Source organism: Vulpes vulpes, chromosome 13 (assembly GCF_048418805.1).
Source record: "Vulpes vulpes isolate BD-2025 chromosome 13, VulVul3, whole genome shotgun sequence".
NCBI classification, from domain to species: domain Eukaryota; kingdom Metazoa; phylum Chordata; class Mammalia; order Carnivora; family Canidae; genus Vulpes; species Vulpes vulpes.
Window position 1 is genome coordinate 1,291,638 of NC_132792.1, and position 14,165 is coordinate 1,305,802.

At 69.5% G+C, this 14,165-nt stretch overlaps 1 protein-coding gene across 5 annotated transcripts in view; it reads right to left on the bottom strand.

Annotated features, from left to right (window-relative positions):
- PTP4A3 (protein tyrosine phosphatase 4A3) overlaps window positions 1-14,165 on the bottom strand; it is a 31,103-nt gene that overhangs the window by 2,997 nt on the left and 13,941 nt on the right. Inside the window, exons 1-3 of one of the 5 annotated variants that reach the window (XM_072733803.1) lie at window positions 8,394-8,512; window positions 2,610-3,431; window positions 537-629 (exon numbers count right to left, since the gene is read on the bottom strand). In XM_072733803.1, the coding sequence (XP_072589904.1) occupies window positions 537-629; window positions 2,610-2,714 (198 nt within the window). In that variant the 5' untranslated portion in view covers window positions 2,715-3,431; window positions 8,394-8,512. Of the gene's footprint in view, window positions 1-536; window positions 630-2,609; window positions 3,432-3,544; window positions 4,414-5,901; window positions 6,093-7,725; window positions 7,749-8,393; window positions 8,513-14,165 lie in introns of those variants that run through there. The other 4 variants (XM_072733805.1, XM_072733802.1, XM_072733804.1 and 1 more) reach the window with 4 other exon arrangements.

Genomic DNA, 14,165 nt, shown 5'->3' on the forward strand with positions numbered 1-14,165 from the left:
CACCCCTGCCCACCCACACGCCCCACACAGCAGGCAGCAAGACGGGAGCCCCCAGACGGCCCGGCTCGGCGAGCCGGCCAGGGGCCACGGCGGCCCGTCCTCCCGCTGCTCAGGACGCCCGTCCCGCGGGGCCGTGGAGGCCAGGGCGCACCGCCTGGGAGGGCGGGGTGCTGCTACGAGGTCCCCTCCCCAGGGGGTCCAGCTCCGGCACCTCCCGCAGCCGAGCCTCAGGCTCCCACGGCAGAGCCCCCGTGGGGCAGGTGCGCCTCGACCAGCGATGGTGCCGCCAGGCCCCGGGGAGGACCCGGCTCCGTGCACGCTCCAGGCGCTCCCGCTCCCAGGCCCCAAGGCCAGGGACAGGCTGGGCCACCCAGACATGTGCCAATACGTCCTGCGGCAGGGCCCCGACATGCCGGGGGCGGCAGGGGGCGCGCAGCAAGGCCTGCCTCCCGGCACGGGGCTCCAAATTCACAGACCCGGCCGCCCCCGCCCCGCAGCCCCCCCACGCCCGTGCTCCCGGAGCCAGGGGCCCTCACCACAACGGTGATGCCGTCCTTCTCCAGAGGAGCCTTGTCGTAGGTCACTTCGCACACTCGCACCACGGTGGTGGCCCCATACTTCTTCAGGTCCTGCCAGGGGGGAGGGTGAAGGCAGGCTGGGCTGGCGCCGAGGGCTCCGGGGTGCGCACCCCCTGTCCGCGGCCCCCTCAACAAAGCAGAAGGGCTGATGCCAAGCGTAACCACCCAACGAGTCACTATGGGTGGAAGAGGCTTTCCCGACGCTTCTCGGGCAGGGCGTTCCCCACCTGCTGAACTGGAGTGTGTCTAGCCAGCCCTGAGCCTGGCTTCCAGAACATTCCCACCCTCACCTCGGGCGCTCAGGAGCCCCCATGGTACCAGCATTTTCCAGACAAGTCAGGGGCAGGACAACGCGGCCTTCACGTGGCCCTACAAGGTCCCCACTCAGAGCTGCCCTCGTAGCCAGGGTCTCATGGGCCCCACACGAGGGCCTTCAGAACCTCTAGGGACAGGCCTCAGCAGGCAGGGCGACCTCGGGCGCGCGGGCAGGCACCTGTTCAGATGGTGGCCAGGAGGGAGCCAGGCCATGCACACCAGCAGGGAAGCCCCAGGCTACCAGAGAAAAGGTCAAGGTAGTTGACAGCCAGGCTGTTTATATTTATCCTGTAAGCGCGGGGACCACTCCATGGGAGCCACATGCAGGGGCCACTCCCACCCCACCTGCTCCAACAGCTATTCTGGGAGCACTGAGCAGTCATCTGCTGGACCCTGCTTATCATGCAGGACACTGGGCACAATGACAGCAGGACACAGCCATTCTGAGAATGCAGGACAGACGGAAGCGGACAGGGCTCTGAGGCCACAGGGGCACCTCGAAATCCCTCTGTGCCTGCAGCAAAGTCTGGAGCCACCCAGCCCAGGGTTCAGCCCTGACCCTCAACACAGACTGACCTTGACCTGGTCACACCCTGAGCCCTGACCCTGGTCACACTCTGAGCCCTGACCCTGGTCATATCCTGACCTCTGACCCCGGTCACACTGTGAGCCCTGACCCTGGTCACACACTGAGGCCTGAGCCCTGACCCTGGTCACATCCTGGGCCCTGACCCCTGACCCCGGTCAGACAGAGACCCTGAGCCTGGTCACAGGCTGACTGCTGGACTGAGTCTTTCCCCACGTCCTATTACCTCAAGGGTCTCAGTTGTGAAAAGGGGCAGCCCTCCATGCAGGGCTCTTGGTACAGTGTCCAGGCCCCAGGTCCCTGATGGCAGGGTGCCCCCATCTCCCTCTATATAGGCCCAGGTTCCCGATTAATTACGACAAGCCCCCTTGGGGGCTGCTCTCATGTCGCAGAGGGAAGGGCTGACAGTCTGAGACCACAAATGCACTCATGCACCATCACAGGCTCTGCAAACAGTCCTGTGCAGGCTCTGCAAACAGCAAGGAGTTCTACAGAGTCCAGGCTTCTACAGGAGAGCATGTGGAGAGTTGCAGGCTCTGCAAACACGTCGGTTCACCCCAACAGTGGCCACTCCTCCCCGTGGCCAGCTCAGACTGTTGCCCAGCCCCTCCTCCCAGACATCTTCGCCCCAAGGCCTCCAGCCCAGCGTGTTCTAACCCAAGGCCTCCCCAAGAGCCAGCAGGCTTCCTGCAGCCTGGGCTGGCCATGGGGCCACTCCACGCCCTGCCAGCCTGTGTGCCTGTCCCAGCCGTGTCAGCGGCCACTTCTCAGGGTGGGACCCTCCCTCCTCCTTCCTCCCTCCCCCTTCCTCCCTCCTCCCTCCTTCCTCCTTCCTCCTCCCTCTTGCTCAGCCTCCACACAGAGGCTGGGGACTGCTCGAGCCATGGGTGATGCCGGAGGAGGTGACACCCACTTCTCTGCTTAGCGTGGAGCCCCTCACCCTAGCCATCCACCCTGCAGGCCCCCAGGGCACTGCTGACCCTCACACGGAGCTCCCCAGGACACCCCGCGCCCCCCGCCTTGGGGTCCTACAACCAGAGTGACAGTTCTGCCCCGAAGGGTTTGCAACTCCAAACCCCGGCCCCACCGACTCTGGGGAGGCATATCGGACACCCCCGGGGCCCACTCACCTCGATGAAGGTGCTGAGGGTGGCATTGGTGGGGTTGTGCGTGATGAGGAAGCGCATGCTTTTGTAGCTCACCTCCACGGGGGCGGGCCGGTTCATCCGAGCCATGCTCCCCGGGACACGGCGGGGCCCCAGGAGGAGGGCTGCACGGGGCTGTGGGACCACAGCAGGGAGGGCCCCCCACGCCCCGAGGAGACCGAGACCCCAGAACAGGCCTCGTCAAGCCGCCCCAGCAGCACAGATACGGTGCAGATAGCTGGGAGGCGGAGGAGCCGGGCGGCGAGGAGTCCGGCTCTCTACGGAGAAGGAAATGCGCAGCCCCCACGGAGCGCCGGCCGGGCCCCCGCCTCTGGGAGCAGGTCCGCGGAGGGCCAAGGGGACCACCGAAGCCCCGCCGGGGACCCTTCGCGAAGCCCAGCGTGAGTCTGCCGCCGGGGCTCCGCGCGGCACCCGTGGAGGGCGAGCGGCCCCCTGCGCTGGAAGGGGCGCCCCGAGCCCCCGGGGCCGGAGAAGCCCGAGCGCGGCTGCAGCCACGGGGCAGCCTGGGGGCGGGGGCGGCGGGCGGGGGCACAGACACGCGGGGCCTCCGTCACGTTACCCCATCGGGGAACTGCGAGTCCGGCGGGGGGCCCGGGGGCTCAGGCGGCAGGGCCGGCCCGGGGCGGGCCAGCGGGGGCCATGGGCGGGCGGGGGCGATGGTGAGGCCCAGAGGCGCCGGGGCCTCCTCAGCAGCTGGCGTGGCAGTGATGTTGGGCCCGGCAGTATCCGGAGCTGCCCCCCGAGGCCCTCTCCATAAATCCCCGGCTGGTCAGCAGCAGGCACCGTCTGCAGGAGGACAGGAGAGAAAATGAACAGACGGCGGGGTCCTGGGGAGCCGCTGCGGCCGGGGAGGGGTGCCGGGGGAGTGAGGGACCCTCGTCAGGGCTCAGCTTCCCCACCTGGGAGCACAAGGAGGGACAGCTCCCGCGGGGCGGACTCACAGCCCTGGCGGCCACACCAGGGTGGCCTGAAAAAGGACAGAGGGAGGGATGCCGGGGACACACACCCCAGCAGCGTGCTGCACCCCAGTGAGCAGATTTCAAGGCAGTCCCTAGCAAGAGGCCCGCCCTAGCCTAGTCCGCCCCCGCCCCCGGGGCCCGGCCACCCCTGCAGCCTGTGACCGGCAGACACCCACCCCGGCCCAGGGACAGTCACACTGCCCTGCGGAATTCCGGGCCTCTGTGGAATTTCTGAGCCCAGATCGTTCCGGGGCGGCCCGTCCTCAGGGAGGGGGCTCAGGCCCGGATGCCAAAGTGCCGGGACACAGGGAGACACGGGGTTCCAACCCCGCTCACGGCGGCAAACCACCGTAAACACGTCTCTCGGGTGCCCCGTGGGAACCTCCGGCTCCTGCCAGCCTCCACCCCTTGCTTCTCCACCACTCACCCACAGGGCTGGCCAGGCACGGGAGTAAACAAGCAGGGCTCTGCCCTCGGGGAGAAGCAGAGGCCGACCGCCACGGCCAGAGGGCCAGCGGCCACCAGGCACACGCCAAGGGTGACGGTGCAGGTGGCCAGGGGTGGGTCACCCCACGGTGGGCCCAGGGAGGGTCACGGCCGGGCTGCAGAGACAGCCATCAGGCACCTCCACACTGTCTCTCCCTCTCTGGCCCCAAGTTCCTGGCCCAGGAACCCCAGCAGGAGCACCCAGCCCCACCTTCACCCCACAGACTGGCTGGGGGGCCTTGGGCACATTGATGGCCTCAGTTTCCCCACTTGCACAATGAGCAGTTATAGAGATGCCCCCATGGTCCCTCTGGCCGTGACCCCTCCAGCCACTGAAGGTGGTCCCAGCCCCACCAGCGGCACTCACCTGCTCACCCGGCCAGGCCCTCCATCCCCCAACCCACCATCTCTTACCTTTGCCCCCGCCCCAGCACCCCTTCTCCAGCTGTCCTCCAGGCAGGTGGAGCCCGTGGGGTCTCAGCTTAGGAGCAGGAAGGGCCCAAGGCCTGGGACCCTGGGCATGAAGGGACCAGCTGACCCGGTGTTCCCAGGCTCAGGGCAGGTGCCACACCTCACCCACGGCCCCCGGAGGGGCAAACAGGCAGAGAGAAGGAAGCCCGTCCCGGTTCAGCCGGCCCCAAGCCAAGCGGGCCCAGAGCAAGCTTCAGCTCGGAGCACAGGTGAGGGAAGACACAGCCACAGGCGCCCTGAACACGACACAAACACCTGTCCCTCCTGGGACGGCACGATGATCCCGAGTGTGTGCATGTGTGTGTGTTTACCAGAAAGTAAGAAGAAAAAAGGCCCAAGGAAGCCACGGGACTACCAGCCTCTCCCCGAGGGGCTGCCCTGCCACCCCACGTCCACCCGGGGAGACCCCAGGCTCCCTGAACAGGTCCTTGGGGCTGAAGTTGCCCCCCACGGGCAGGAGTGAGGCATTAGACTGGCTGGGGGGCGGGAGCAGGATCCGGGCTAGACGGGGGTCAGGGGTCTGGCCCAGGCTGGACTGGGGTCTGACCCCACACCTCGCTTGTCTGTGTGGAGTCGAGGTGGGAGCAGGCTGGGATGCCTCACCCCTGCTGACCCAGGGGGCCCTTCCTCCCAACGACACCCCCCAGTGAGCCCCGGGGCCCCTAGGCAGGGGCGACCCAAGTTCGCCGGCGGCCACCCCCATGCCCAGCACCATGAGGCAGCCGATGGGTCCCCTCGGGCCCTCCTGCCTGTGGCCCACATCCCGGCTCCTGGCCCCCAGCAGCCTCCTCCACCTGCAGGCACCGAACCCTCTGCTGTATCCAGAGCAGCCATCGTGTGGGGACCCGTTAGGAGACCCGGGTCATCTGGGTCCGCAGGTGAGGCGACAGGCCAGGGAAAGGCAGCAGCACCTCTGGGCCCCGACCAGACAGACCGTGGGTTTCCTCAATCTCAAATTGAGGCGGCAACAGCAACCCTGAAGCCCGGTTCACAGGAGGGCGAGTCCAGACTCAGGGAGGCTACAGCCCGCCCCCTGCCCCCTGCCCCCCTGCTCCCCTGCTCCCCGCCTGGGCTTCAGAGCCGAGCAGCCCCTCCCGACCCAGGGAGATGCCGGGGATTACAGATCACGGCGTGGGGTCCCAGGAGAGGCCAGGCAGGGCGGGGGAGCACCGGGAGCCCCGTGGGCAGGGCTGGGACCCGCAGCGCCCGCGGGGTCTTGGGCGGGGGCCACCACGCCCCGCGCTGCAGGAGCCCCTGGCGCCTGGAGCTGGTCCCAGGGGTGCAGCCCCTCCCCCGGCCGAGGCCGAGGTCCCCCGGCAACCTCACCCGCCCCAGCTCACCCGGGCTCACGCGCGCGCACAGCCCGCCGCTGACTCCATCCGCGCGGGGCCGGACCAGGCACCGGGAGGGACCGGGAGGGACCGGGAGGGACCCAGAGCGCAGGGCGCGCGGCCTCCCAGGGATGCTCGGCGGCCCCGCGTCCAGGAGCTATTTATAGCGCGGGGGCATCACGTGGGCGGGATGGCCGGTGCCCGCGGGCCACCCGGCTCTGGGCTCCCACACCTGCCGCCTAAATATAACCGCGGGCGCCGGCCTGCCCAGGCAAACAAAGGGGCTGCGGGGCCGCGCAGGGGAGAGGAAGCGCAGGAGGAAGGGGAAATGCAAGGGCAGAGGGGAGGGCGCAGGCCCTGCGAGGCGGGGCCCTGCGGCCCAGGCACCGGCCTCCTGCCCTGGGGCCTCACAGCAGGAGCCCAGCAGCCTGGGCGCCCTCCCTGCACGCTCCCGGGCTCCCCGGCCCCTCTGGCAGGAGGGCGTCCCACAGCAGAGGGGACTCCCCAGGCCAAAGTCCTGCAGGAAGAGCTGTCCACGCGGCCAATGAGAAGAGGGGCCCCTGCGCAGGTGGGTTGGGGAGGCGGACCCCCGGGGGCCTGGTGGACCCCTGCCCAGCTCTCGGGCCTCACGCCCCAGGACTCCCCCACGTCCTGAGCACCTCACCCTGTGCTGGACACCGCTGGTCCTCACTGGCTCCTCCCCACGGCTGAGGGGGCCATCATCCCGCCCACCCCTGCTGTGTGCCGATGGGGACACCGAGGCACTGGGGCTAGGAGCCCGCGCACGGCAGCCAGGGAGCCGTCTCCACATCCCACTCACCCTCACCGACAGGCCCTCTGGGAGGCTCCCAGGTGGAACCGTGCCCAGGGTCTGGGCCTAAGTCCTCCAGCAGGGTCCTGGCCTCGCCACCTGGGAGCACCAGGTAAGGAACACCAGTGCTCCCCAGACCATGTGCCTCAGGAGCAGAGCCTGGCATCACGGTCAACGCCGCACCTGCCCCGGCCAGCCCGAGGCCCTCAGAAGAGAGGTGGAGCAGGGTGGACAGAGCCCCCAGCGCGCAGGGTCCCAGGAGGCCTCGCCTTGCTGGGAACCCGGCTCTGAGCCCGGCTCCCAGCCAGCCAGCCTGGCCCCTGCAATCAGCAGTCAGAGCGGCAGGGCCGGGGAGGGGTGTGGGGGCTGAGGGGTGCTGGCAGGGGCCCAGCCGGAACACGGCCCCCTCCCAGGCTCTCCCCGCACGTACACCCAGAGAGCATCACCCGTGCCCGTGACCCGGGCCCCCCCAGCGAGCTGGGTGAGCAGACAGGAAGGAGGCCTCGCAGGAGCCCCACCCACAGGTGCACCCTCACCAAGCCAGGTGGCCTGCCCAGCAGTGCAAGGACCCCAGGCCACAGCCCCTACCCCCGTGCCTCCCTTCGGCACCAACGTGGGCTTCGGGCCAGGACTCCCACTGCAGTGCTCCCCACTTCCAGCAGCACCTTCCCGAAGGCCATCTCCAGGCACTCGGTGACCCCGCCACCACCAGTCTCGTCTCCCACCTTGACCACTTTCTGAGGGTCTGTCCCCCCCGATGCCGTGCCAGACACTGCCTCCCATGAACGAGACACACTGGCCACACTGTACTGATGAAACACAGCGGGTCAGAGAGGTTGCGTGACCCGCCCAAGCCACACAGCCAGGAAGCAGAACCACGCTCGGGGCTGAGTTTTGCTGAGCCGCAGAAGCCCTTGCCCTTGGCGACTCTGGCCCTCTGGAGGAAAGGACCTCTGGGCAACTGCTTCCACCCCGCCCCCCGTCTGCATCCTCCTCACCCCTACAAGGTAAAAGTTTCTCACCGAGCTCTTTGATACTGTGCCCGAGACACAGGGCGCACGGCGCTGCTCAGGCTGCAAACCTGGGCCCCAGCAACACTGCCCCCCCCGCCCCCGCCTGGGGCACCCGCTCCGGCCAGGCCTGGGGGGCACCTGCTGCAGCTGGCACAACCCCAAGCCCTTCGGAGAAGTCTATTTTTATCAGAGCAGGAGCCGTTCCTGGAATCCTCCCAGAGCGAGCCCAAGTCCACACGCGGCTAGGGGAGCCCGGGGGGCAGTCGTCAGCCGGCCAAGCCCACCCCGGCCCCCCAGGAAACCTTCCTGGAGCCCCCACCCACCCCTGCACCCAGCAGGCAGGACTGAGGGTCCGCCCCCCACTCGCCGACCACGCACTGCCACCCCCTCCATCCCTGTCCTGCCCCCAATCCCTTCAGCGGCAGAGTGTCCCAGCCCCGGGGAAGGCATGTCCCAAAGGAGGGACCCGGAGCCCGTCAATCCCACCCTGCCTCCCGCACAGGGCCTGGCACCAGGAGGGCTCCCCACTTGTTTATGGAAGGAACAAGTGACCGAACGTTCTGGGCAGAGGTCCAGATCTGGGAAATGTCCAGAACCCATCACGGGATCTCAGCCCCTGAGGTCCAGAGGAAACTCAAAGGTCACCTACGCCACCCAGGCCCCCAGCTCCCGCACACCTCCAGTGACAGGAGCTTCCTACTCCTTGGCAGCACCTCTCTGCCTCAGACGCTCCCTGAGTAATCGGTTCGGCCCCCCAGTGCCTGCCGAGCGCCCGCCGCTGGGCTGGGGACCAGCGGGAGGAAAGCTGCCGAGCCGATTAGGCCGGCGGGGCGGGCATGGCCGAGGGCAGCGCCGAGGGTCAGGTGACCGGGCGGCTTTCCTGGAGCAGCTGGCCAGCGGGGAGCCCAGCTCGCTGCTGCTGCCCGGAACCTCGTCGGGGCCGGACCGGCTGCCCTGACGCCCTGTGCCGCCCGGGGCCCGGGCCTGCCCTCTCCGGGGCGCGCGGCCTCCTCTGCACATGGAGACACTGCCCGGGAGGAAAGCCACCTTCCGAGCTGGTGCCAGCTCCGAGCCGGCCACGGGGCACCCGGGCCAGGACCTGGAAGCGGAGCTGATGACAGCGGGCTTCGGTCTCCACTGGGGCGGCACCTGTTCTCCCGCCGGGATCTCGAGGTGGGCAGCGCCACAAGCAGGCTCCCCGGAGCTCAGCCGCGACCACCCCGGGCCTCGCACCGGCCGTGCCCACTGCCCCCCGTGGCTATAATGACGACCTGGTGTCGGGGGGCGTGGTGCAGGCTCGCCAAAGCAAGTGGCGCACCCCCACGGCCACCCTCGCGTGCCACCTGCCCCTGGCACCGCTGGGCAGGCAGGCGGCCCCCCGAGAGCACAGGTGAGGCTGCGGGGCTCCACCCCAGCTGTCACTAGTGGCAGGGAGCGGTGCCAGAGCTGCTCCCGGGACAGCGCCAGCCGTGACGGTCAGGGCCGGCCTCGGGCTCAGGGGCCAGGGCTCACCCGACACGGCCTGCGACCCCCTCCCCTCGGGGTCCCGGCCCCTGACCTGTAAAGATACGACTAGCCTTGCTGGGGTGTCAAGGGGACAGACAGGGGGAGGCGATGATAGCCAGAAAATGGTGGCCCCCCACTGCCTCTCCACAGACTCACCTGGTGGCCAAGAGCTGGGGCACCCCCACACCCCCCCAGGCTCCCCAAGTCCCCCAGGCCCTTCCTGCTGGGAGACCACAGCTGGGGCCAAGGATGGGGCGGGAGGTCGTGGCTCCTGCTGCCAGGTGCCCGTGGCATCACACGGCGACACGCTGGCCACAGCGTATCCAGGTGAGGGGATGGCATGCCCAGGACTGCCCACCCCTGTTTGGAGCCCCGCCACCCACCCGGCGCTGACCGGGGCGCCCCCACCCCAGCCCCAGCACCGGCCCTGAGCACTGCTGTGCCTTGTGTGCCCTGCAGCCGGCCCTGCTCCCCCTCCAGACCGCAGGACTCCCACCGAGCGTTTGCTGAGCACCCCCAGCGCCAGGCCCAGGGCTAAGCTCAGAGATGCAGGGAAAGCCGTCAGCAGAGGGGCACAGGCTCCAGCCCTCCCGCCCCCCAGACGGGGCTGCCACCACCCCCCATCCCCCTGCCCAGAGAGGTCACCCCCAGACTGCCCCCCAAGGGTGCCCCCCACGCAGGCAGCACTCCGGACCCCGGGTCCCCCGCCCCCAGCCCTGGAAGAGACCTCAGGCCTTCCTGTGCCTCAGTTTCCCAAGCTGTCACATACAGGGTTCAGATGTCCCTGGGCTGCTGGGTCACACCTGCCCCCCACCCCAAGGCTGGCAAACAGGGGTCCCGGTTTCATCCTGCCAGCACCCCTGACCTGGAGAGCACCAGCCCCTTGGAGCTCCAGCCCGACCCCCACACGCCGGCCCCCTCCGCGGTCCCCGGCCCCCACGGCAGCCCATCTCCTCAGGCTCAGTTCCGACACGGGCTCCTCACGAGGTCGTCCCTGACGGGGTGACCACGGGCCCTTACCGGCTGTGCCTGCTTCTGCGGGAGGGAGGGCAGCAGCCGCCTTACGGGGACGCCGCCAGGAACCACAAGCTCGGTCCCGAGAAGCGTGCAGACCAGGACCCCTCGCCCCGGAGCACCCTGCCCTCCCCAGCCTCGGGCCCTGTGGGGCCGCCAGGCCACGACCCCCATCTACCCCAGCCTAGACTGCCCAGGACGCCACCTGAGACACACACTGGGGGACACAGGGTGGCCCTGGAAAGACACCTGCACACCCCGCTCCCCGACGCGGGGCTCTCCGCACCCTGCCCCCTTCCCTCCCACCAGCCGGCCCACCCCCCGCCCCAGGGTGAGCATCAAGAGACGCCCCAGGTCCCAACAGTGAGACCTGGACGTGGCAGGATGGCCTCCTGCTGCGGCTGCTGCTCGCACACCGCCTGTGGCTCCCTATGGCCCCAAGCTGAGTTCCGGCTTTCCCGCCTGGCCCACTGGCCCCGTCCCTCCCCGCCTCAGCTCAGGGGTAGGAGGAGGCAGAGACGGGCCTGCAGGATGCATGGCGGCGGTCACCCCTCCCCCCTGTGCAGGATGCCCCCAGACACTGCACACCCTCGAGGCCAGGTAGGGGCCCCTCCTCCTCCAGGAAGCCCTGGGTGCCCTCACTGCTGGGGTTTCCCCCCACTGAGTTTTCATTCCTATGTGTACCCACCCAGCACCCTCTCTGCTCCGGGGCCCCTGCAGAGAGCACAGGGGAGGGGAGGGGAGGCGGGGGGAGGAGAGGCCAGGGGTGAGTGAACCTTCAGGGGGCCCACCGTGTGGGATGGGGGTCGGCGGGGGGACACACAAGAGCCAGGCAACGGACTGCATCAGCCAGAAACAAGACGGGGGGTGGCCCTCCGGGAAGGGGGCCGTCGGGCGGACATGCAGGATGCACCCCAGGAACGTGGCCTGGCCCCCAGCCCGACGCCAGTCCAGCGGGAACGATCCTCGCCAGCCTCTGCTCCTGCTGCCACCCGGGGAAGCATCTGGGGCCCCGCGTCCCCCTCACCCCCACCCGTACACCCACACTCGCCCCCACCTGAGGCCCGAGGCCAGGGCCCCACCGCACGCGGGGGCCAGACGCGGCGGAGCAGAGCGGCCTGGAACCCGGTGCTCCGCTCCTAGGCCCCGGGTCCCCGCTGCTGCCCTTCCCCACCACGAATCCCGCCAGCCTCACCCGTGCAGACCCGGGGCCCAGGGCGGTTGTAATAAACACAGGAGCTGCAGGGCAGCCGAAGTAGGGGCCAGGAGGCCCAGCCCCGAATATCACCACTGTGCCCCCAGGAGACAGGAGAGCCCCCAGGTCCCCAGCTTAGAGCCCAGCCGCTCCTGCTTACACCCGCAGACCCCTCAGGGGGTCACCGACACCCAGCCTTACAGCCAGCGACCCTCCAAGCCGCCCTCCGCTACCGATTAAGGATATGGGTGGCAGTTAGCACCTGCCCAGCACCCGCTTCCTGACAGAGCCTGAAGGCCCTTAGGGTCACGCCGGCCCTACGCTCCTCCTCGTTCCTTAGCTGGACCTGGAGGGGGTCCCTGCCTCCCTGAAGCCCACTGACCCCTGGGGTCCTCCGAGCTGCTGTAAAAGCCACACGAGGATGTGGGTCTGCAGGTCCGAGGTCTGCACCCCGGCGGGAGAGGGCGTGGCCACCGTCAGCATCTGGGCGGCTGCGCCAACCACAGGTCCCGCCAGCCGGCAGGCCGGCCCCACAGCACCTCCAAGGACCCCTGACGACCAGGTGACCTGGGACGGCCCGATCACACGGGCTGTCACGGTGTGATTACCCACAGCACCTCCCTTCACCCCCTGCTAACGATAAGTGGTCAACTACGTGGTCGTGATGATAGGAGCCAGGCCCAGAGGGGAGGGGCGTACCCCCCGGGGACACAAGAGCCAGGCACGGTCCAGTGTGGGCTCTGGAAGGAGAAGGCTGCATCACCGGGGCGCCCCCCCCGCACCCCATTTGACAGAGGAAGCCACTGAGGCTCCAGCTGAGGGGGTGTGAGCAGACCCGGGACCACAGCCAGGCCTCCCGCCGCCCCACCTTCCCACCTCCCACCCCCACGGACCACAGGAGTACAGGGAGCTCCGGACACTCACCCGCCTTCCCTTCCTGTCGGGGAGTCGGAGTCCCGGGGCGCAGCGCCCCCGCCCAGCTTTATCCCCGCTGGCTGCCCGCCTCCCTCCCGCGTCAAGGCCGCTCTGTGCCGAGGGAGGCGGGGCGGGGCAGCCCCAGAAGGATCCCCCGCCCAGACTTTGGCTCCCACCACACTCCCTCCGCTTCCCAGGGCTCCAGGCGGCAGGGGCAGCAGGGGAGTGGGGCTGGGCCACTCAGACCTGGGTCTGAGGTCGAGGGGAGCGCCCTGGACCCCGCGGCAGGCAGGCAGGAGGGCCCCTGCCCCCGCTGGGCCTGCTGGTCCCCAGGGCCCCATATCCAAAGGCAGCCAGACTCGGGAGGTGGGGGGGCAGACGAGGGGGCCGGGAGGGGGCAGGAGGGGCGGGCACAGGGCCAGCCCGGAGACAGTGGGAGGCACCAAGGCCCAGCCTGGCAGGCGGCGGGGTAGGGGGTCAGGGGACGGCCCGGGGACTCCCCCGTCTCTGGCCCTGTCTGCCCCTCCCCTGCCCACTGCAGGCTGGGAGGGGGATTCCAGGCCCCGTCCCCTGCTGCGGGGGGTGCTCTTTGTACAGAAACGGCCTGGCCCTCTCCGGGCTGCCCCCCAACCGAAGCAGCACCCCCCCAGATTGTCCCAGGGCTCCAGAGAGCTGCCCAGGCTTACCCAGAGCCCCCTGCGAGCCCGCCTTCTGCTCCTCCTGTCCTGTCCTTCCTCCTCCACAAGGAAGCCGGGGAGGCCAGCGGCCGCCCGCCAGCCCATCCCACCCAGGCCCGGGCCCCAAGGCCCCGCAGAAGCGCTGAGGAAGTGGGAACCCCACCAGAGGGAGGGGCTGTTCCTGCCCCTGCGGGCCAGGGTCACTGTCCCTCCTCCCACCAGGATGGATGGGGGTGGGGGTATCCCAGGCCAGCCTGGCCCCAAGAGGCCACCAAGAAGCCCACGCTTGTGCCTTGCCCCCTCAGGTGACCAGTGAGGGCAAGCCCTGGCTGTACGAGGGGCCTCAACCCCCTGCCCCCGCACGGCCGCCCCCTGCCCAGGCAGCCCCCATCCACACACACACATACCCCGGTTCCCACCAGGTGCCTGCCAGCTGCCACCAGCCCACCCCCGACCGAGGCCTTCCCACGGGCCCACTGCCCAGGCTCAGGCCCTCCCCAGGACCCCGGCCGGACCCCCAGAGGCCTCCTCAGCCGCCCGCTGGCCCACCCTATGGCTCCTCAGCGCACCTACTGCAGCCTCCACCAGCGGCTGTGATTCACACCTGCCACCTGGCCTTGTCCCTTGTCCCTTGTCCCCACCTGCCCTCCATCTGGCTGACCTTCCCCTCCCGCCTCTCCCGACCCCACGGCACGAACCTCTCCTCGCCCCAGCAGCCCTGCCTCCACTTCCCAGCCACGTCCTCCTGGGACCACCCAGAGTCTGGGTCCCCGGAGGGCAGGGCCACGTCCCCTTCAGATCTCCCCAAGGAAGGGTGCAGTTCAGAGGGTCGGCGCACACGAGTGGACCGCGAGGCCCGACAAGAGGACAGGACAGCTCGGGTCGACCAGGTCGGCAGGTCAGACAGGACCACCCGCGTTCATCGCCCACCACCCGGCGTGCGTGGGAACCCAGCAGGGACACAGCCTGGTGGCTCACTCGTGCCACAAGGCGGATGTCCAGACCAGGTGCCTGTGCCAAGGCGGTGGGGACCCGAGGCGCCGCCGCCATGCCCACCCCTGGGCCCGGGAAGACTCGGCCCAGCCTGGAGGTCAGACCACAAAGCTCTCATGCTGCCCCGGCACCTGTCTTGGAGGGGACAG